We start from the raw sequence: 22071 nt of genomic DNA, 5'->3' as shown, positions 1-22071 counted from the left end.
GCTGACTGTATAGAGGTTCTCCATCTTTGGCTGCAAAGAATATAATCAACCTGGTTTTGGTATTGACCATCTGGTGATGTCCATGTGTAGAGTCTTCTCTTGTGTTGTTGCAAGAGGGTGTTTGCTATGACCAGTGCATTCTCTTGACAAAACTCTGTTAGTCTTTGCCCTGCTTCAGTCTGTACTCCAAGGCCAAATTTGCCTGTTACTCCAGCTATCTCTTGACTTCCTACTTTTGCACTCCAGTCCCCTATGATGAAAAAGACATCTTTTTTGGGTGTTAGTTCCTGAAGATCTTGTAGGTCTTCATAGAACTGTTCAACTCCAGCTTCTTCAGCATTACTGGTTGGGGCATAGACTTGGATTACTGTGATATTGAATGACCTGCCTTGGAAACAAACAGAGATCTTTCTGTTGCTTTTGAGATTGCACTCAAGTACTGCATTTCCAACTCTTTTGTTGACTATGAAGGCTACTCCATTTCCTCTAAGGCATTCTTGCACACAGTAGTAGATATAATGGTCATCTGAATTAAATTTGCCCATTCCAGTCCATTTTAGTTCACTGATTCCTAAAATGTCGATGTTCACTCTTGTCTAACTCAATGAAACTATGAGTGATGGCGTGTAGGGCCACTCAAGATGGATGGGTCATGATGGAGAGTTCTGACAAAACGTGGTCCACTGGAGAAGGGAATGGAAAACCACTTCAGCATTCTCGCCTTGAGAACCCCATGAACAGTATGAACAATGTAAAATACATGTGGTAGAAGGAAAAACTAAGGGTAAATTCTTTCCCAGTTAAGAAAACTTAGTAACCAGCAGCTTATGCAAAGCTTGTGCTGTTAAATCAAACATTAACATAGGGACTTCCCTTGTGATCCAGTGGCTAAGACTCTGATCTCCTAGTGCAGGGGGCTTAGGTTTGATCCTTGGTCAGGGAACTAGATCCCACATGCCGCAACTAAAGATTTTGCGTGCCACAACTGAAGATCTTGCATGCCGCAACTAAGACCTAGAGAAACCAAATAAATAAATAAAAAATTTTAAATTAGCATAACTTTTCGCTCACTGTGATTTAAACAGAGCTGATTTTTCTCTTTTGTTAGTATGCTTTGGACGCATCTCTCTCTACTGCATCCCCCATTTCTGCCTTGGAGTTTTCCAACCAAGAATTCAGCTTTACCAGGAAGTGGGGATCCTGGCAGTAAGGAGGGTATGATGTTGTCCCTCCCGAGCCATGCCCAAGGGTCTGACTTCAGCCAGAGTGACAGGAAGGGTCACTGGCCTTGGAGGAGTGATTTTCCATCCTCCCATGGGCATCCGCAAAAGCACTCCTCTATTTCACTAATCTTTGCCCACAACAGGGAGAAGCAGCAAGTGAGTCTGACAGCCCAATCATGCCCCCAGAGGAACATTATGAGATTTTGACTAGAGAGGATACTGCCAGCCTGGGCTTTCAACACGAATAGCCTTAGTTTTCAGCAATGGACCTTCCCCTTAACCTCTCTGAGTCCCTGTTCACTCCCTTTGATCTTATGGGAGGCTCTAGTACCTGGCCCAGTGTCCAGCATCTAGAGACACTGCAGTGGTTGATTACAAGAGGATACGATGAAAATAGCAATAATCATATTTACTGAGATCCTTTATGAGTTATAACTAGCCTAAGTCATAAAACTCATTCATTTTACATGTATAATTCAATGGTTTTTGTAAATCATCACATTTGCAGAGTGTTGTAACCAACACTAGAATCCATTTTAGAAATTCCACCCCAACTCCAAAAAAGCCTTGACGCCCATTTTTGGTCAATGATGTTCCCATGCTCAGCCCTGGGTATTCTGATCTGCTTTCTTTTGCTATAGAGTTATCTTTTATGAACATTCACACAGATGGAGTCATATAATGTGTAGTCTTTTCCATCTCACTCCTTTCACTTTACTCAATGTTTTTGACCATCAAATACTTTCAATCCCTTTCCAGCAATAGTTTTACTTTGCTTAGTGATTGCCCAGCTGCTAAGTCATGTCTGACTCTTTGCAACCCCATGGACTGTAGCCCACCAGGCTCTTCTGTCCATGGGACAAAGGGCTACAGTCCATGGGGTTGCAAAGAGTTGGACACGACTGAAGCAACTTAGCATGCGAGTACAGCACCAGCTGGGAATCTGGTTAATTCTCTACATGTTTGTGCATGTGTGTGCTAAGTCGCTTCAGTCGTGTCCAACTTTTTGCAACCCCATGGACTGTAGCCCGCCAGGCTCCTCTGTCTATGGGATTCTTCAGGCAAGAATACTGGAGTGGATTGCCACGCCCTCCTCCATGGGATCGTCCCAACTCAGGGGTCAAACCCTAGTCTCCGGCATCTCCTGCATTGCAGGTGGATTCTTTACCTGCTGGGCCATGGGGATTGTTACCCTATTACCTAAGCACAACAACTCTGTGTTAGATAAAGTAGCTAGTGGCATTCCCATCTCACAGAGGGGTAAACTGAGGAATGGTGACTTGTAAGAGGTCACATAGCCAGTTTGGTGGCAGAGAAATAACTGGAGCTGTGTCTTCCTGATACAAGGCCAGAGCTCATACTGGACTCCACCAGCACAGAGGACAGGCAACCTGCCCCGCCCTCTCCTTTGATCACAGAAGTTATTTACGAGGAGGGAAGGGGAAAGGAAGATGCTGTCTGACTGTTTGCAGATATGAAAGTAAGGGAAGCTTAGTAGAGAAGCCAGACAGTAGATATGACAACAATAACATGCCCAGGCCAAGTGAGCCCTTGGCTTTTAAAAAGAGAGGGGACCGCTGGGAGGAAATTCTGACTTAGACTTCTTTCTACTTCTTTATTTTTCAGGCAAGATTTTTTTTTTTTTTTTTAATCTCTTCACCGAAACCTTCCATCAACATCTATGAGTAGCCAAGGGTATTTTCACAATGTCAATTTTTTCTTTTCCCCCTTGGATGTGGGCAGATCTCACCTTAACTGCAAACACCTTCATTTATAGCACATTCAATGAGGAACAAACAGGAGAGCTGTGACTTTTGAACGTATGAATGTGTAACAGTCCGTTGAAATTTAGGTAGTCAAGACAAGGGTATTTCACAGAGAAAGCACCTCCCACTCACAGTGTCAATCTTAAATATTGAGAATTTGAAGAGCAATATCAACTTGATGCCCTAGCTAATGAAGCACAGTTGGACTCATACTACTACATAGTCAGTTGATATTGATATTTTCTTTATTGCCACAGGAAATGTTAAAAATTTCAAGTGTAGCTTCTTTTTCAAAGTGTTTTAGAAAAATCATGTCAGGGTCAGGTTACATCTAAGTAAGAGTTACATGGGAGGGGCCTCTCTTTTTGCAGATGCCGCTGGTGAGAGCTTATGGAAATTAGCCCTTTTGTAAGGACTGTGTGTAGAAAGAGAGTCAATGGGCTCTGAGTGAGGGCCTGAAGGACTCTAGTGAAGTATCTGAGAATGAACTTTATGGCGTCTGCATTTAATACTTTTCAAGGCCTTACCCCCTTCTTTTGTGTTTGGAATAGGTGGTCCTGTCTGATGAGGTGGCATGGGGTGCCTTTGTCTTCCCTTGTAAATTCTAAGAAGGCAGAGGCCTACTCAGCTCTTCCACAGCAACTAACATAGTACTTCCAAGTGCTTAACACATACCAGGCTCTCAATAATTCTTAGTAATAGATTATCCCCTCACCGTTTACTTATGTGTGCTTTATCTTGCAAACTCAAACAATACAGACTGAGGGCAAGTCCAACCTACATTTATAGCTTATCCCCTTTAAGTCCAATAGGAACTGTGAACTTGTAAATGTCGTAGGTTCTTAATTAAAATATTTATTCAGTTCAACTTAATTCAATAGAGAGCCTTCATGTCCCCGAGCAGTAATGTCCATGCAGGTGAATATCGGCCTGAGAGAAGGCAGCCAGGAGATGCTGAGGGGCTGGCTTACTCTGGCCTCTCCCCTTCCAGGCCTGCTCACTGTCCAGTCTCTCACCTTCCACTCTCATAATGATGGTCAAGTAGGGAGAAGGAAAGTGGGCACGGTGGACAAGGCCTTTTGGGCCCCTTTTGTGGCTTCAGAAGATGAGATTTCGGTAACAGCTTGCTGCTTCTCTCATTGTGTCTATTTGTGCAATGGGTAAAGGCCCTGAGAATGCACATGGATGAATAAGTGTCCTCCAAATGTGAGGTGATGTGTGTGTACTGTGCAAGTATGCACAGTTAGGAATGATCGGTATCTCCAGGTGTGATCAGGAGTGGTGGGTCTGTGCCCCTCTGACTCTGGGCATCTCTGGTGTGCACATATGTGCAGTGATTATAGATGCAAGTGTGAGCCCGCCCCCCCCATATGAACCCTTGTGAGCTCTCACTGAGCCCACAGAATCAGAGGTTCTTAACTTGTCCCATAGGGTCAAGGAGAGGTCATTTAGCAATGTTAGAATGGGAGCTCCTAATTAACACCCCAGTTCTGAGCTTATAAACTGGCATTTTAAAAAGTATTTCATTACCTTTGCCTATGATAGGTTTCCCCCTCAAACTTCAATGTAATACTATATATGCTTAACTGAAAGCAACAAAAAACGCACATGTCTTTTGGAGCCTGCCAGCAAGGCCAGCTCGCTGTGCCATCGGGACCAGACTGACTTGTGTATATGTCTGTGCAGGTCGCAAGAGTGGAGCCTGGGACTCCAAGTCAACTTCTTTACCTGCTGCACCATCACCACTGCCCAGGGCCGGGTAAGTTCCTGTTGCAGAGAAGCAACTCTGTGTGATTGCAGTGACTGGTCTCTATCACTGCTGTATGCGGCCTGCCTGGAATCCACAAAGGAGTCCTGCCTGAGTATCTGGGGGCCAAAGAGGGGCAGGTGTCTTTCTGCTCTTTTCACTCAGAAGGGCACACCTGCCCAAGCTCAGACGCAGGCACGCCTAACATTACAATAGGTGTGCTCCTGGAGTGTGGAGATGAGACCCTCCCGCCCTACTCATCTCCATATCCAAGGCATGCTTCAAGCTGGACTTCGGGTGCCCCTGCTGACATCAAAAACTAGTAGTCTTTCCTCCCATACGCTGTCAGTTAAATCTTGAGCTCACTGGCTTGTGCTCCGCAAAACAGGAGCTCCAGAGCTTGAATAATTTTAAGACCCACAAGCAGGTTTCATTCCTACTTTCTACTCCTTGGCTTCTCTTCCAAGTAGTTAGTGATCTGTAAACAAATGTGTACACAGAGCAGCATGTACTGGGTGTTCAGTCAAAGCAACACTGCTAAGGCTCCTTTCAAATGGAGATGAGAGGGTCATTCTTTCTCACTGAACTTAGAAGAACTTTGTAAACTGTTGGGTGAGTACTGTAATGTGTTAATACTACAAACAGTGACCCAATAATGTCATATTGGCTCAACAGGCTATTTTAAACACACACTTAAATCTGTCCAAGGCTGGCCTGCATGGTTATAGTCTTAATTCTGCCTTTGAGTAAAGCAAAGAAGCTTTTAATTTCAGAGGTTTATTAAGCAAAACTCTGCACACTTCTCTCTTGGCTCAGTTTTATCACTTCAGACAAGTTACATAGTCTACTAATCTCTAAAATGTAATAAAAATACCCATTTAAAAAGGAGAGTGTGAGGTTTAAATAACATGTGAATACTCTAACCCAATACCAGGTGTCTTAGAGGCACTTGGGAATTGTTAGTATCCTTCCCCCAATCTTCCAGCTCTCAGCTGAAACAAAGTGAGAGACAGAGAGAAAGCCAGTATTTAGAATAAATGCAGATGACAATTATAAAGCCTTAGCTTCCCTTGTGGCTCAGATGGTTAAGAATCTGCCTGTAATGCAGACCTGGGTTTGATCCCTGGATTGGGACGATCCCCTGTAGGAGGGCATGGCAACCCACTCCAGTATTCTTGCCTGGAGAACCCCCACGGACAGGTGAGCCTGGCAAGCTACAGTCCATGGGGTTACAAAGACTCAGAAATGACGGAGCAACTAAGTACATGGCACATTAGAGTCCAGTCTCTACTGAACTAAGACAAACTGGTACCTTAGCTCATGCAAGAACCCTCAGGACCAGAGGTTGCAGTGGTTCTCAAACACATCATTTGTCTTGGGTTTATCTGTTTGGAGTGAAATTCTAGGCAGATGTCCAGTAGAGAGGAGTCACCAGAAGCTTGAGGGATACTGGCGTGGGGAGGCGCTGGCTGCCAAACACACCTGCTTGGCCACCCTCACGTCTTCACCCTCCTTCCCCAGACAGTAGCCCTGGGGTGCTGTTGGGGGAAGGGAGGGATCTCCATGCACCTTTGAAAATACTATTTGTGGTCCTTACATTACAGATGAGGAAACTAAAGCCCAGACTGGCCCTCACAGCCAAGAGAGAGGCCTGAGGTCACAGAGTAATTAGTTGCAGAACTGGAACAAGAGCTCAGTTATCTTGACTCCCTGGCAACTGGCTCTCCTGTTTATCCCCATTAACCCCTTGGCCATCTGTCAGCGGATGCTATCTGAGGTTCAGAAGATCATGACTGAATCCTGTTTCTGCCCCTCTCTGCCCTTCATGGATCATCTTCTTACAGACTTGTATCACTTTCATTATTCTAGTTTGTATTTGAGAGTAAAATGATAAGTCGTCAGCTCCTCTTTATCTCTGCTGTTTTAACAAAGTCAATCTCTTTTTATCCCCCAGGAAGAAAACAGCTATGCCACTGAAGACAGTAAGTTAATTCTGTGTTTAAATGTGCTTCATATTTCCTGCATTGTTCATTCGTATCCCTTTATTTAAAGTTGACAATGCTTTCAGCTAAGAGGAACACAGCAATCTTGTTGCTGCCTGGACAGTCCAAGAGAATCTTGGAATCCTCAGTTAGGCAGGGAAGATGGGAGGGTCCTATCCTCCAGGAAGCCTGTGGCTTCACTGAGTAAGTGGCTGCAGAGGCCAGGCTCCCTGCCTCCTGTGACCTCTGCCTTCCCCTTGGGAGGCCCTGGGTCTGCTTCCCTACCTGGCCTGGGAGCTAATGACTGACAACTGTACATCAGGCACACAGTCCTGACTACACTCATATTCTGGCCAGAACGTGGGGAACCTGAGCCAGCCCACTATTTAAGGAAGCCATCTTGATCTAGTATCTACACTGTAGCCTGACATTTACAACCACAAACACCAAGACAGTGGGGTTCTGAAACTTAAGCCAGATGCCAGATTTCCACTGCACAGGCACTACTGCCCAGCAGCTGCTGGGGGGCCATGCCTTCCACCAGCCCTGCTGACAGACTGGGCAGACCCCACACCAAAGTGACACTGCTCCTTCCATGACACACTTCTGGTCCATTGTCACTTGATGCAAAGGTTGAGCTGGGGACTGTGTGTTTTTAATGGTTGTTCTCGTCATTGAAAGAAAAGCCATGCATCAAAGAAATACTCTCCCCAGTATTTATTTTAATAATATTGTTTTGACTTTTATTTCCATATATCACTGTATTGAGGATCCTTACCTTTTTTTTTTTTTAATAGACTCCAGTTGCCTCTCAACAGAATGCCTCAAGTGTTTGTGAAGGTAAATCTATATTACTTTGATGGAAGAGCATGTCCTCTAAAAGTTACTTTGATTAAAAATTTGTATATAAATATATTTCTAAAATTTCTTTCATTATTTATAAGGCAACTGTAAACATAAAACTCAATTTTTAAACAGAACAGTCTTTATTTTGCCATGAGTAGTGAGTAGCAAAGCTGATCAGGACCTGGGCTTGCCAAGCTACATCTGTGCAGAAGGCCACAGTCGACATGCCCCAAACCTGCCTGTCTGTAGACAGATGTGACTTGCCAGAAACTGCACCACAACCTTACATAGGTGTGTGCAGACTGATTTAGAACCATTCACATGTCTCAGAATTAATGGCTAAGTTAAGTAATGAAATTTTTAAAAATCTGTTTGTTTGAACAAGTTCTTGTGCTAAGTTTTCAAAATAATGTTTCCTGAGTTCAAATATCAATCTTCTTAGTACACCTTCAAATGCTTCCTTTCCTTTATCATAACCATGTATACTTTCTATTAGAACTTTCCCATTTTAAAAAATTTGAATTTGAAAAATACTGGGAGGAAAAAACCCAGAAGAATCATTCATAATCTCAAGACCTAAAACACTACATAGAAACTAAAGCTCTGTACCCATCTAATTCCACACTTGAAGGTACTCAATGTTAAAAGCTACCATTTCCTGAGTTAACACGGGCATACCTGTCTCTGACGATGGATGGTAGACATTTTTTGAATGTGCATTACGACTCACCTGCCTGCTTTCATTGCTCTGCTTGGTCTTTTCCATCATTTCCCACATCTTTCCTCCAGACTCCTTTCCTGTTGTCTTGCTTTCTTCTGCCTTTCCTTTGATGCTTTTGGCTTGCTATCCTTCCATTCCTTATGGTCTTCCATGCCTGCTGAGCGGGGAGCTTGGAGGGATAGTGAAGCCTTAGGGTGAGCCTCTACAGGAAGTAAGTACAACTCTGAGCAAACTTCATGGCTTCAGAGCTTCTTGGTGAAAGACTTGCTCATGGGAAGACATTTGACCAAACTCAGTTCTTCTCGGTTGATACTGGCTTTGGGCATGGGGACAGACATTTCATTCTAATCCTAATATGATCATTTTCTTAATGCAGAAAAACCTATACCTGCTGAACGCCACCGGGGATCTAGTCACAGACAAGAAAATATGCAGTCACCAGTGTTTCCTCCTCCTGCCCAGAAGTAAGAATCTTTTCCTTTAAAAATAAGTTTCCTTAACACCTGCATTGTCATACTGCACAGAAACACTGGCTAATAGTGATCAGTAAAGATTTAGTATTTTATTGCTTTGCTATTGGAGAAGGCAATGGCACCCCACTCCAGTACTCTTGCCTGGAAAATCCCATGGATGGAGGAGCCTGGTAGGCTGCAGTCCATGGGGTCGCAAAGAGTCGGATATGACTGAACGACTTCACTTTCACTTTTCACTTTCATGCATTGGAGAAGGAAATGGCAACCCACTCCAGTATTCTTGCCTGGAGAATCCCAGGGAGCGGGGAGCCTGGTGGGCTGCCGTCTGTGGGGTCGCACAGACCCCATAGGTCGCACGACTGAAGTGACCTAGCAGCAGCGGCAGCAGCAGCAGCTTTGCAATTAAATTTTTAAAAAATGTTAAGTAGGCAACAACTTTAAAAGAACTGCTTAGAATCACAGAGACTTTAATATTTCGGTTAATGATTGGACTGAAGTAAAATCTAACACAAGCTAACCCTCCTTCTTTTAAAGAAACTAAAGGGAATAATCTGACTTCTCTTGAAGGCTGTAGTGCCTCTCCTGTCTTTAGATGTGTTTTATTGGTTCTTTCTGTTGATCCTTTGTGATGCACCTGTTCAGAGTATCTTCAGTGCAAACAAAAAGTCAAACTTATTCATCTTGTGCATTGCCCTTTAATTAAGCTGAATTTCTTCCTTTCAGGGCGGTTCATCAAAAACCCATACCTCTGCCAAGTAAGTACAATGAAGGCATGAAGAGCAGTATCAAGTATTGTGTGAGTTGGCTCTTCACGTCTCCACCCAGGGCTCCAGGGAAATACTGCCTCTTCCAGTGGAGTATCCTCTCCAGCTTGTTTCTTCATCTGTAAAATGGGGCCAAGAACCCTTATTTCATAGAGCTGTTCTGAAAAGTAAATAGAAATGGGATCATTCTTACTTTTTTCCTTTTTAGTTTTGATTGAGTATTTTATTGATCATCATTTATTTAATTTTTTTCACAACAACAATATAACTATTTTCAAAATAAGATGATTAAGTAAAACAACATGTTGTGCCTGGTACATAGAAGGTCTTCAATAAATGATATTTAAATTAAATCTAAAATACCTTTTAAAGATTATAAAATGTATCTATAAAAGGTACCATGAAAAGATTTAGCAAATATCTGAATAATTTTCCCAAGGCAAATAATACAATACCCTAAAAATATATGAAGTCAGGCTCACAGAACACAATTACCCAAACCTTGATTTGCTTTCTACTTAATCTAGGAAAAAAAATGAAAACACAAAACAAAACCCTTCCTGACATGGATAATTTGAAAAATATTCCAAAGTATTCAAGATTTGATACATTTAAATAAAGAGAATAATTATTGTATACAACATTTACATGTGTTTAAATAAACATAAATCTGTTCACTAGGTTTTAACTGGATGTTGATTCATCTTAAATAAATGAAACAAAATATAACTTTTCTAAAATTCTGAACACAAAGTGAAATGGTGTAGCTATAGAATTATTTTTTTTACTATGTAAAGTTTTATTATACTCTTTAATGTTTTTTAACCCAAGTCATTCTTTCAATTGGTAAATACTTATTGACCATCTGCCATATGCCAGGCACTATTCTAGACTCAACATTCAGAAAACTAAGATCATGTCATCTGGTCCCATCACTTCATGGCAAATAGATGGGGAAACAATGGAAACAGTGAGAGACTTTATTTTTGGGGGGCTCCAAAATCACTGTAGATGGTGACTGCAGCCATGAAATTAAAAGACACTTGCTCCTTGGGAGAAAAGTTATGACCAACCTAGACAGCATATTAAAAAGAAGAGACATCACTTTTCCAACAAAGGTCCATCTAGTCAAGGCTATGGTTTTTCCAGTAGTCATGTATGGATGTGAGAGTTGGACTATAAAGAAAGCTGAGTGCCGAAGAATTGATGCTTTTGAACTGTGGTGTTGAAGAAGACTCTTGACAGTCCCTTGGACTACAAGGAGATCCCACAGGCCTCCCTGTACATCACCAACTCCCGGAGTTTACTCAAACTCATGTCCATTGAGTCGGTGATGCCATACAGCCATCTCATCCTCTGTTGTCCCCTTCTCCTCTCGCCTTCAATCTTTCCCAGCATCAGGGTCTTTTCAAATGAGTCAGTTCTTCGCATCAGGTGGCCAAAGAATTGGAGTTTCAGCTTCAGCATCAGTCCTTCCAATGAATATTCAGGACTTAGTTTCTTTTGCCATCGCCTTCTCCATCCAAAGAAACTAAGTCCTGAATATTCATTGGAAGGACTGATGCTGAAGCTGAAACTCCAATCCTTTGGCCACCTGATGCGAAGAACTGACTCATTTGAAAAGACCCTGATGCTGGGAAAGATTGAAGGCGAGAGGAGAAGGGGACAACAGAGGATGAGATGGCTGTATGGCATCACCGACTCAATGGACATGAGTTTGAGTAAACTCCGGGAGTTGGTGATGGACAGGGAGGCCTGGCATGCTGTAGTTTATGGGGTTGCAAAGAGTCGGACATGACTGAGTGACTGAACTGAACTGATTCTAGACACAGGGGCTACAGCAGTGAACAAAACAAATGAGTCCCTCCCTTATGGAGCTTCTATTCTACTGGAGGAGATAGGAAAAATAAACAACTAGATAAGTCATACGGTAAAGAAAAATGAAGCAAAGTGGCAGGGGGTGGGCACAGAGAGGAATGGAGGCAGTGAGGGCTGCAGTGGCCAAGGAAGACCTTATCTATAAAACAGGGTCTGAGAGCTCCTCCTACATAGGGCACATGTGAGGGGAAAATGAGCTAAGACTCGTTTTAGCGTATATCCAGGGATCAGAAAATGTCAGCCTGGAACTCCCTTGGCTGCCCAAACTGTGGAAACCCTTAGCCACCTTGTACTATGTACCTTAGAAGCACGTGACCACCTCTTATGGTGCTCCCATCTGGGAATATTGTCCCCACCTGTTAGAAGACAGCTTTCCTTCATACCTAACCTTGCTGGGCCTGCCACACTGCTCCCTCCTGTTAACAATGGTGGCTCTCACCTTTGAACATCCAGGACACTTTTATCTGAAGCACTTGGTTCATCTAATCCTGTTTTTCCTGCAGACTTTCCCTCCTAAGGAAGGACGACTCTCGTTGCTCTGGTCAAAACCTTAGAGTCACCCATGACTCTTCGCTTGCTTTCTTCACACTCCTTTCAACTGTTCCTTCAAAATATGTTCAGAATCCAATCACTGTTGCTACTCCCACTGATATTATCTGCTTCAAGGCACCATCATCTCCTGTCTGGGTTTGCAACACTCAACTGGTCTCCTCTCTCTGTTCTTACCCCCTTCTCTCTATTTTCAGCCCTGGAGCCAGAGTGACCTTATTAAAAGACAGGCAGACAATTTTACTATTCGGTTCAAAACCCTCCAAAAGCTTCCCATGCCATGCTCGTTAAAGCTCAAGTCGTGTTAAGTGTCCCAGGAGCCCCACAAACCTTCTCCTTCCCCACCTCCTGTCTGAGTTCATTCCTTATTCTTGTCCCCTTTTCTCACTGCACTCCAGGCACAGTGGCTCCCTCTCTATTCCTCAAATTTGCCAGGCCCTTGCATTCACTGTTTCCTATACCTGGAACATCCTTCCTTGAGATATACACATGCCTGCTCCCTCTCCAACTGCAGATCTTACCCAAGTGCACCTCAGTGAAGTCTCCCTGACCTGTCTATATAAACATACTACTTGCCCAAAGCTATCCACCACCTGCTCCCCTGTCTATTCTTCATAGCACTATGAGTCTGTAATATTATATGTATGTTTACTTATATCTTTATTGTCTATCTCATTCCATTAAAGTTTAAGCTCGAGGAGGGAGGGATATTTTGCTGTTTTGTTGATTGCTGTATATTCCCAAAGCTTTTGAATGAATGAATACAGCCAAGTATTTTCTCCACTTCATGTCTCCACATTTAGATGGAGTTTGTACTTAAGGCAGCAATTCTCAATCATTTTGACCTCAGGACCATTCTAACACTCTTAAAAGCATTGCAGACCCAAAGAACTATGGTTTATGTGTTTCTTTCTAGTAATATTTAATGTATTAATTAAAAGGCATTTTAAAAATTAAACCCATTTAAAAAATATTAAACTTATTACATGTTAATATAAGTAACATATTTCTATGAAAAAATTATATTTAAAAAAAGATTTAGTGAGAAGTGGCATCGCTTTACACTTTTAAAATTTCTTAAATGCCTGCAGTAACAGACACAGCCAAATTCTCAAATCTGCGTCTACATTCAACCTGTTACAGTGTCTTTTACCGGTTGAAGTATACGAAGAAAATTGGGCTTCACAGAGATATGTATTTAGAAAAGACCTTGCAAATCCCCTGAAAGAATCTTGGGGATCCCCAGGGTCCTCAGGCCACACTCTGAGAAGCAATACTCTTAAGGATCTTTTGCTGTGTGTGATTTTTCATGTGTGTGATTTGTCAGTGTGTGTGTGCTCCTTGCAGCACCCAGCACAGTGTTGACATACAGGCATAGTAACTGATCGAGATATAACAGGATCCACTGACTTTTCAAATCCTTTTCAGGATTTCCAGAAGGGGGAAGCCCAACCGTGGATGGCCCACTACCCAGCTTTTCATCTAACTCTGGTTTGTCAGAACAGGTATGAAATGAACTCATAAACTGCAGGAAAGGGCATGCCTTCTTATAAGAGAGATTTGGAAGTGAAACTTGAGAACAGATTCTATTTTAAGTTGGCTTGTGAGTTGTCATTTGCTGATGGGTACAGAATACACTTTTCCCCCCCAATTGTTAAGACGTTGCTCTATTTATTCTAATTTGTATTCTGGATGCCATAAATAACCATTGGTGCTTCTTCAAAACTAGCAAAGAAGTGTGCTGTTTTTATTGTTCTCCCTCTCACATAGATTCTATTTAAACTATGTAATTTTCTCAGAATAGATCTGTGGAGGCATATGATATTAAAACACAAAAAATAGCAGTTTTAAAAAAAGACAGAGAAAGGGAGAGTCTCTAAGCTTTCTCAAATTTAAATAAGGATGATGGCAGATATTTATCTTGCCTTCAAAGTGGTTATAAGAATCAAATAAGATAATATTTGTAAACATGCTTTGTAAATTACAGAATAGTCCACATAGCAACAACAATAAGATCATAATAGAAAGGGAGATGGTAACTTATTTAGGAGAAAGGAATAAATGGTTCAGGAATCTGGCAGGACTTAGTTCTTATGTTCAAGTATTATTAAGTCCAGCCCCTAAGGCCAAATGGGAAAATTATGTAATCCTTGTGGCTGAGCAAAAGCATAAAACTCATTTTCAGATTACTGGTCCAAATGTAGTTAGGTCTTTCTGGTGATGCAAACTTTGTTTCTAGTGCCCAGAAACTACAGTGTCATTGAAGTGCCATCTCATGCTTAACAATGCCTTCTCATTCACAGGAAGCGGATGTTCACTGTAAACCGTGGTATGCTGGTGCCTGTGATCGAAAGTCAGCCGAAGAGGCATTATACAGATCAAACAAGGTCTGTTTTAAATCTCATATTCTGTCCTCAGCCTATATTGGCACAGTTGTCACCCTGATGATGTGTGCTTGTCCAACTCTCTGCAACCCCATGGACTGCCAGGTTCCTCCGTCCATGGGGATTCTCCAGGCAAGAATACTGGAGTGGGTTGCCATGCCCTCCTTATAATTTCTTCTTCTTTTCTGAGATAGTTTTGCTTTCTCTTCAACTTCTTTCCTGAGTTTAATCAACTCATTGTATTTTTCTTTGCTGTTTTTTGTCCACTTTTTGTTCATAATTTTTGAATTTATGATTCTATAATATTTTTAAAGATTTAATTAAATTTGGAATGCCATGTTACATTTTTTTAAACTTTTTATTTTGTATTGGGGTACAATTGATCAACAAATAATGTTGTGATAGTTACAGGTGAACAGTGAAGGGACTCAGCCATACATATAGATATATGGATACATATACATGTATCCGTTATCTCATAAACTCCCCTCCCACCCAGGCTGCCACATAACACTGAGCAGAGTTCCATGTGCTATCAGTTGAAATGTTTTGGTTCCCAATGTCTTCTTTCTTCTTATAGTGCTTTTGAATAGAATTTGTCTGATATGTTTTATTATTCATAGGTAACTTGTGAACATGGTTCCTAGTTCAAGAGTGCCCCTTAGATTTGACCTTAATGTGTCTCTTCACACATTTCCAGATCCTATAAATTTAGTATCTTCAGTGCCTCAAAAAGCTAGCACTGACCTCATTCAGAGTTTTCTATAAGTATATATTTTACTGAAGTATTTTCTTAGAAAATAAAACAAGTTCTAATCAATAATAAAAATCATATACCTAAATAATTACCGAGGGATTGGGGGCAGGAGGAGAAGGGGACGACAGAGGATGAGATGGCTGGATGGCATCACTGACTCGATGGACGTGAGTCTGAGTGAACTCTGGGAGTTGGTGATGGGCAGGGAGGCCTGGCGTGCTGCGATTCATGGGGTCACAAAGAGTCGGACACGACTGAGCGACTGAACTGAACTGATAGGTATTTTCATAAGCTGATTTTTAACCTATGGAAATACAAGTTAACACTAATCTTATTCTTTTAATAAACAGGATGGATCATTTCTTATTCGGAAGAGCTCTGGCCATGATTCCAAACAGCCATATACATTAGTTGTATTTTTTAATAAGAGAGTATATAATATACCTGTGCGATTTATTGAAGCAACAAAACAATATGCTTTGGGCCGAAAGAAAACTGGTGAAGAGGTCAGTAATTTCTCTTCTAATCCAATACTTCTGTAAAAGGCTTTAAGGTGGATGCAGGAGCTGTCCTTTTTAGTGGTCCTGAAATACTCTCAGATAAATTTTGAGCTCTTAGAGGGGCTTTGGACTTCCTTGTCCTGCTAGAAAACTCTGGTAAACAATGATTCTTCTTGGCTTAAAGAATCTTCATCCCTATCCCAGAATGAATAGACCAGAGTGTCACCCTACTCCCCAGATATCTGGCCTATGGATATTAAGATAAACACATAAACACATATAATAATAGTAAACACATATTATTATACTAGCATCTAGAAATATGAGTCCTTTAAAACATTTACTTAAATTATCTATAATAAAAATATTATTTGTCACAGATACTGAAAATTTGAATTGAAACATGAAAACTTTGGTTATATGATATTAAGCATGTGGACATCTTAAAAAGTCTGTCTTTGTGTTTGAATATTTTGGGGTAGAAAAAATAACTACATGATTAACTTTTTTGCAACTGTTTCAGCATTATGTGGATATATATTGAGTATTTTATTGCTTTGATATGCTATATTTGCTTTATTTTATTGACCATGGATTTTGAGTTATCAAACACATTGTTTTTTGGTCCATGTGTGACTATTTCAAATACACTGAATTAATGCAGACAGAAAAAAAGAGTGTTAAGGGGAAACTGCAACTAAGTTATGCTCAATTCTTTATTCAATTAAATCAGAAATATGTGTAAAGGTTATATCTTAAATATGGGATATTAAAAGTGTTTTAAATAACAAAAATTATCACAAAAAGGCCTCAACTCCACTCCTTACTTCATATACTTCAACTCAGCTCAACCCCCTACTTCAAATATTTCAATCCCCAAACTGCAACAAAGTAATACTCAAAAATATTCAGAAGAGTATATAAGGACAGAGTGAGGTGCTTATTTGTGTAGCAACTCTCTCCCATATTTCCTGGGTTCAGAACACACTTTTTCATTTGGAATTCACTGCAAAGAGGTTGTGCTATTTCATTGCTTGGCTTGTTAGTCCATAAATTTAGCCTCCAACTGCATTCAGTTTAACAATATGCTGTGCCAAACAAACAGAATGAATGTCTTTATGAGTATCATAAAAAATTCACTGGCAAGTACAGGAGGGGGAAATGAAGAGAAAGTAAGAAATAAAGACTAAAGGTACTTGAAAGCCTCTGTCTCTTACCTCTCCTCCCTGACCTAGTATTCAGGAGCCAGTTATCTAGAAAACAACTGGTGTTTTATTTGAAAAACTGACGAGTATTCTGAATATTTATTTAATGTATAATATTTGGAAGTTATCCAAATAATTAATGAGGCCTTTAAACATTTTTAATTCTAGATGTTTATCTTTATATGAAAAACTAAAAGAAAATCAATTGATGATTATTGTTAAATTATATAGCAGTGTTGCAAAACAATTATCACTTTTTAAAAAATGACCCTAAAAGGCTTTATTTGATAATTGCGAGCTTGTAGCACTTTTGTATAATTGATGCATATCATTTCATGGTCTGTGTTACATTTATTATATCCTTCATTTAAAACATTGATTACTTTTCAGAAAAAAATTGTGATAGCCTTAAATTAAAACTAATAGACAATAGAAATTAATATACAGAAAAATAAGTATGTAATAGAGCTTCGCATGAAATTCCATTATTAATTAGACACTAATTTAGCTCTAAATTTATTAGGAGCTAAAGCAAAAATGGATATATGAGGGTTTATAAAGTTTTTCTTGTTAAAAAAAAAGAACACAAAAACAAAACATGAATTAATCTGGGAAATAACTCTCTTGACACTAAATTCTAAGATTAATTTATTACATCAATCCTTGTATCTAAGACATGCAACATAACAGTCTATGTTTTATAAAGATAGACAGAAATTCAATGTATGACAGTTTATACTTGATGCTAAATAAAAAACAAAATATTACAGCATAACTTAACAAAGTAATTTCTCTAAGTAGTTATACTAATTGAGGATGTCAGTTGTGTTTTTAATCTTATTGACTGGCCAGGGTCTGACACCTCAAAGGTTGTGGCCTTTGTTAATTTAGTCTTTTTTGTAGTCAGCTGGGAATAGTAACTTTGACTAACCTGAAAGAGTGGGAGAATACGGGAGGAGTAGAGCTCAAGGTTAATATAAATTCCAATGTGCTGCTGCTAAGTCGCTTCAGTCGTGTCCAACTCTGTGCGACCCCATAGCTGGCAGCCCACCAGGCTCCCCCGTCCCTGGGATTCTCAAGGCAAGAACACTGGAGTGGGTTGCCATTTCCTTCTCCAAATTCCACTGTATAATTCATCTATGTTTTCTTGTTCTAGTACTTTGGAAGTGTTGCTGAAATGATCAAGAATCATCAACACAATCCCCTGGTTCTTATTGACAGTCAGAATAACACAAAAGATTCCACAAGACTGAAATACGCAGTTAAAGTTTCGTAAATTGAAAAACATTTTTAAGAGGAAGTCAACATCATTGCTTCAGATATTTTCCCTACTTCCACTTTTAAGGAAAAAGCCCCCAAAGTTCATATTTTTGGATTATGAATCATCCAGTAATAAAACAGATGAGGAAGCTGTGGATTTCCTTATAAGAAGCTCACAAGGACTTGTTCTATTGCCTGAACTGATGAACTGTTAATATCTGGCGAGGCTGAGAATATGTTACCAATATTCTCCAAATAAATGTCTCTATTTAAAAAAAAAAAAAAAAGGCGTAAAGTATTTTCGGTCATGTAAGAAAATAACACTTTACTTCCAAAATAAGAAAATGATATTCTTGGATAAAACAAAGCTGCTAAAAATTTAGGCCACCACAATAGTCCCGGTGCACTAATGTAACTAGGGTGTCTACTGTCGGTGCTTGACAATTATGTCCTGTTTAAAATTTTAATATGTAGAAAATAAAATAATAATGTATGATACTCATAAGTACAGATAAGGGGGATGTAATGGTTCCTTTGTGTGTGTGTGTGTGTGTGCGTTAGTTGCTCAGCTGTGTCTGACTCTCTACGACCTCATGGTCTGTCCGTGGAATTCTCCAGGCAAGAAAACTGGAGTTGGTTGCCATTCCCTTCCCCTTTTTCTGAGCTCAAGATTAACATAAATTCCAACAAGAGAGGTATACAGATACAGACTTTCTGCAAGTTCATTCTATAACTTTATATAGAGAGTTGAAAAGTAAAATAACTGACATGAAAAATTCACTAGAGGGGCTCAGCAACAGATCTGAGCAGGCAGAAGAAAGAATCCATGAGCTTAAAGATAAATCAATTAACACTGTCTATACTAAGGAAGAGAAAGATAGAGAGAGAAATGAACAGAGCCTTAGAGACCTCTGGAACACTATCAAGCATAGTAGTGTATTCAAAACGTGAGTCTCTGAAGCAGAGAAGAAAAAGCATCAGAAAGAATATTTGAATAATAAAAACTCCCCCAATCTGATTTACAAAAAATAAAAGGTCTACCAACCCAAAAAGCTTCATGAACTTCAAGTAGGATAAACTGTAAAAAAAAAAAAAGGGGGGGGGGGGGGAAACCGGGAATATCATAATCAAACTATTGAAAGACAGAGAATCCTGAAAGCAGCAAGAGCAAAGTGACTCTTCACATATGAAGGGATCTCAATAAGATTAACAGCTGATTTCTTGTCAGAAACCATGGAAGCCAAATGGCAGTGAGATGACATAGTTGAAGTTCTGCATAGAAAAAATTGCCACTCAAGGATTCTATATTCAGCAAAACTAGTTTTCAAAAAGGAAAAGTTAGCACATTTTCAAGTAAACATTGCTAGCAGATCTGCTGTCCAAATAAAGTCCTTCGAGTTTAAACGATACTACTTCGTAATGCAATTCTACACAAAGAAAACACAGAACTGATAAATGTAAATACAAACACCAGCATAGGTAAATATAAAAGACAAAAAATACTATGTAATTTTTATTTGTAACTTTTTCCCCTTCTAATTTAAAAGAAAAATGCATAAAGTAGTAATTATAAATCTGCCTTGATGGGCACACAATTTATAAAGCTATAATCTATGACAATAATAGCATTGGGGGTGGAGAGATAAAGCTATGTAGAGCAAAGTTTTTAAAAAATGAAAATTGAAATCGAATCTGTATTAATCCAAACTAGGTGAAACAGATCAACTTTACAGTGTCTTCCAATAAAACTCTGAGGTATCTTTTTTCTCTCATTTTTTCACTTGTGATTTTGGTGTCGTATCTAAGAAGGCTTTGACTAAACAATGGTCATAAATCTTACTTCTACAAGATTTATAGTTTTTGCTTATATTTAGGTTTATAATCCATTTTAATTTTTGTGTATGTGGTGTGACCGCTTTTCTTTATTCTTTTTTCTGTCTGTGCTTTGTATTTAAAATCTCTTATTGATCTGAAGATTTGCTGATTCTTCTGCCAGTTCAAATCAACAGTTGAGCCTCTCTAGTAAACTTTTCACTTTGGTCATTGTACTTTTCAACTAAAAAAATTTCGTTCTTTTTTTGTAATTTCTATCTTACTGATATTTTCCACTTGATAGGACACTGTCAGAAATACTTAAATACTTTAAATCTGGTTTCCTTTAGGTCTTGAACATATTTATAATAGCTGCTTAACATTCACTCTACATCTGGAACCCCTCAAATGAAGTTTCTATTGCCTTTTTCCCTGGTATGTCACACTTTCTTTGAATGTCTAATTTTATGTTGAAAACTAGACAGTTTAGTTTTTATAATTTTAGTTATTATAATAATATTACAGATCTCTGGATACTCCTCCCCTACTCTGGACTTTTTAGTAACTTGGCTGAACTAATTCAAGTCTATCCCCACAATATGCAGCCTCTGATGTCAACTTGTTTTCCCCTCAGTTTTATCCTTAAGTCTGACTGCCTAGGGGTTGCTTCTGAGTCGACACTATCTAGTCATTAGCCATTGATTGATCAGGCTTCCCTGGTAGCTTAGACAGTAAAGAATCCACCTACAATGCAAGAGACCTGGGTTCGATCCCTGGGTTGGGAAGATCCCCTGGAGAAAGAAATAGCTACCCACTTCGGTATTCTTGTCTGGAGAATTTCATGGACAGAAAAGCCTGGTGGGCTTTTTAGTTCATGGAATCACAAACAGTAGGACACGACTGAGTGACTAACACACATACATTCTGATTGATCAGAGGTTGTGCTTAAGACTCCTGAATCAGTGAGATTTACACCGTTTACATTGGATTTGTGTATGGCTTGGAATTTCTTTCACTGTTCAGGGAGTTTACAAGTTTTGCCCTACATTCAGCCAGAGTTGTTCTTATGTGGTTGCAGACTCGAGCACACACACATCCTTTCTGATTACAAGGGATGTCTGTAATTTTATCCAGATTTTCTCTCTCTCTCAGCTTTAAGCTTCTCACTGATAGCTACTGGTATCACTAGCAATTGTTAGCCTTCAATAATTGCTAGATGATTGCTCTACTGTTTTCAATACTATAAGGTACAAACTACTCCAATCTGATCCAGATAAAGTCAGGCCCCTTGCAACAGACAGTGTGTTACCAAGTCTTTGATGCTCACTCCATCCTTCCCCTGAATAGAAACTCTGTGCCTCTGTGCTATAGAGCAGGTTGTGGGGTGAGGGAGTGTTGGGAATTTGGCTCTTCATTGAATGCTCCCTGTCAAACAGCTGTGTTGGTGGTTGGGGAGGGCATGGAAGGAGACTAGAATGTGCCAAGGTTCACTAGCTGTTAATGTATATACAATAGCTCTTCTGCCCCAGAAACCTGGGAGAGATGTAAACTGTCACATGACTGCCAATCTAAACAGAGCAGGTAGGTCTGCTGCAAGCTGTGGGGTAAAGTGGGGCTACACACTTCTGTAGCTGTCCTGTCCTGTCCCTTATATTGCAGGAATTGCGAGTGGCGCAATGAGCACCACTACCCAGCTGCCACCACCTGTTTGATATAAGCCATCTGCGGGGCACAGGCATGAAAAATGAGACCTACCAAAGAGTGGTACATTTAATCTTACACCCAGAAACATTGTATTTCTCCCAGCTTGGTTTTCCTTTTGGCAGATTCACATGATTTTTATTTTGTGGCTATTATAAATGGGTCTTCCTTTATTGCCTTCCAAATGACTACTGTTAAGTGTTCACAAAGCTAACTATTTCTCAGTGTACTCTTTTGGATTTTCAAAATATTGAAATAGTCATTTGCAAAACTCCAAGTTTTCATTTTGCTTTCCTACAGTAACAATATTAGTAATGTGAAATAATTGATGACAGCAGGCACCTACATTTCTGAAATGAAAGAGGCAATTTGAGTTGCAACCTGAATATAACCTTCATTTTTGGTTGAAGGACTCTAAAGTATTAGGGAAGAAATCTTCTTCTAACATATTAAAAATGTCTCTACTAGCAATTAGCATTTTTAAATAAGTACATTCTTGGCAT

At 39.9% G+C, this 22071-nt stretch overlaps 1 protein-coding gene across 4 annotated transcripts in view; it reads left to right on the top strand.

The window, feature by feature from the left end:
* The window catches only part of BLNK (B cell linker), an 82111-nt gene extending 63769 nt beyond the window's left edge, over positions 1-18342 (top strand). For all 4 annotated transcript variants that reach the window (XM_019953134.2, XM_070780583.1, XM_019953132.2 and 1 more), the window contains 9 exons: positions 4676-4748; positions 6691-6718; positions 7516-7558; positions 8662-8749; positions 9482-9513; positions 13378-13454; positions 14253-14336; positions 15441-15596; positions 17952-18342. In XM_019953134.2, the coding sequence (XP_019808693.2) occupies positions 4676-4748; positions 6691-6718; positions 7516-7558; positions 8662-8749; positions 9482-9513; positions 13378-13454; positions 14253-14336; positions 15441-15596; positions 17952-18071 (701 nt within the window). In that variant the 3' untranslated portion in view covers positions 18072-18342. The remainder of the gene's footprint in view (positions 1-4675; positions 4749-6690; positions 6719-7515; positions 7559-8661; positions 8750-9481; positions 9514-13377; positions 13455-14252; positions 14337-15440; positions 15597-17951) is intronic.
* Positions 18343-22071: the final 3729 nt, after the last annotated feature.

The sequence above is a fragment of the Bos indicus genome, chromosome 26 (assembly GCF_029378745.1).
Source record: "Bos indicus isolate NIAB-ARS_2022 breed Sahiwal x Tharparkar chromosome 26, NIAB-ARS_B.indTharparkar_mat_pri_1.0, whole genome shotgun sequence".
Lineage (NCBI taxonomy): Eukaryota > Metazoa > Chordata > Mammalia > Artiodactyla > Bovidae > Bos > Bos indicus.
The sequence above is the reverse complement of the archived record's forward strand: the minus strand, read 5'-3'. Positions and strand labels throughout refer to the sequence as shown.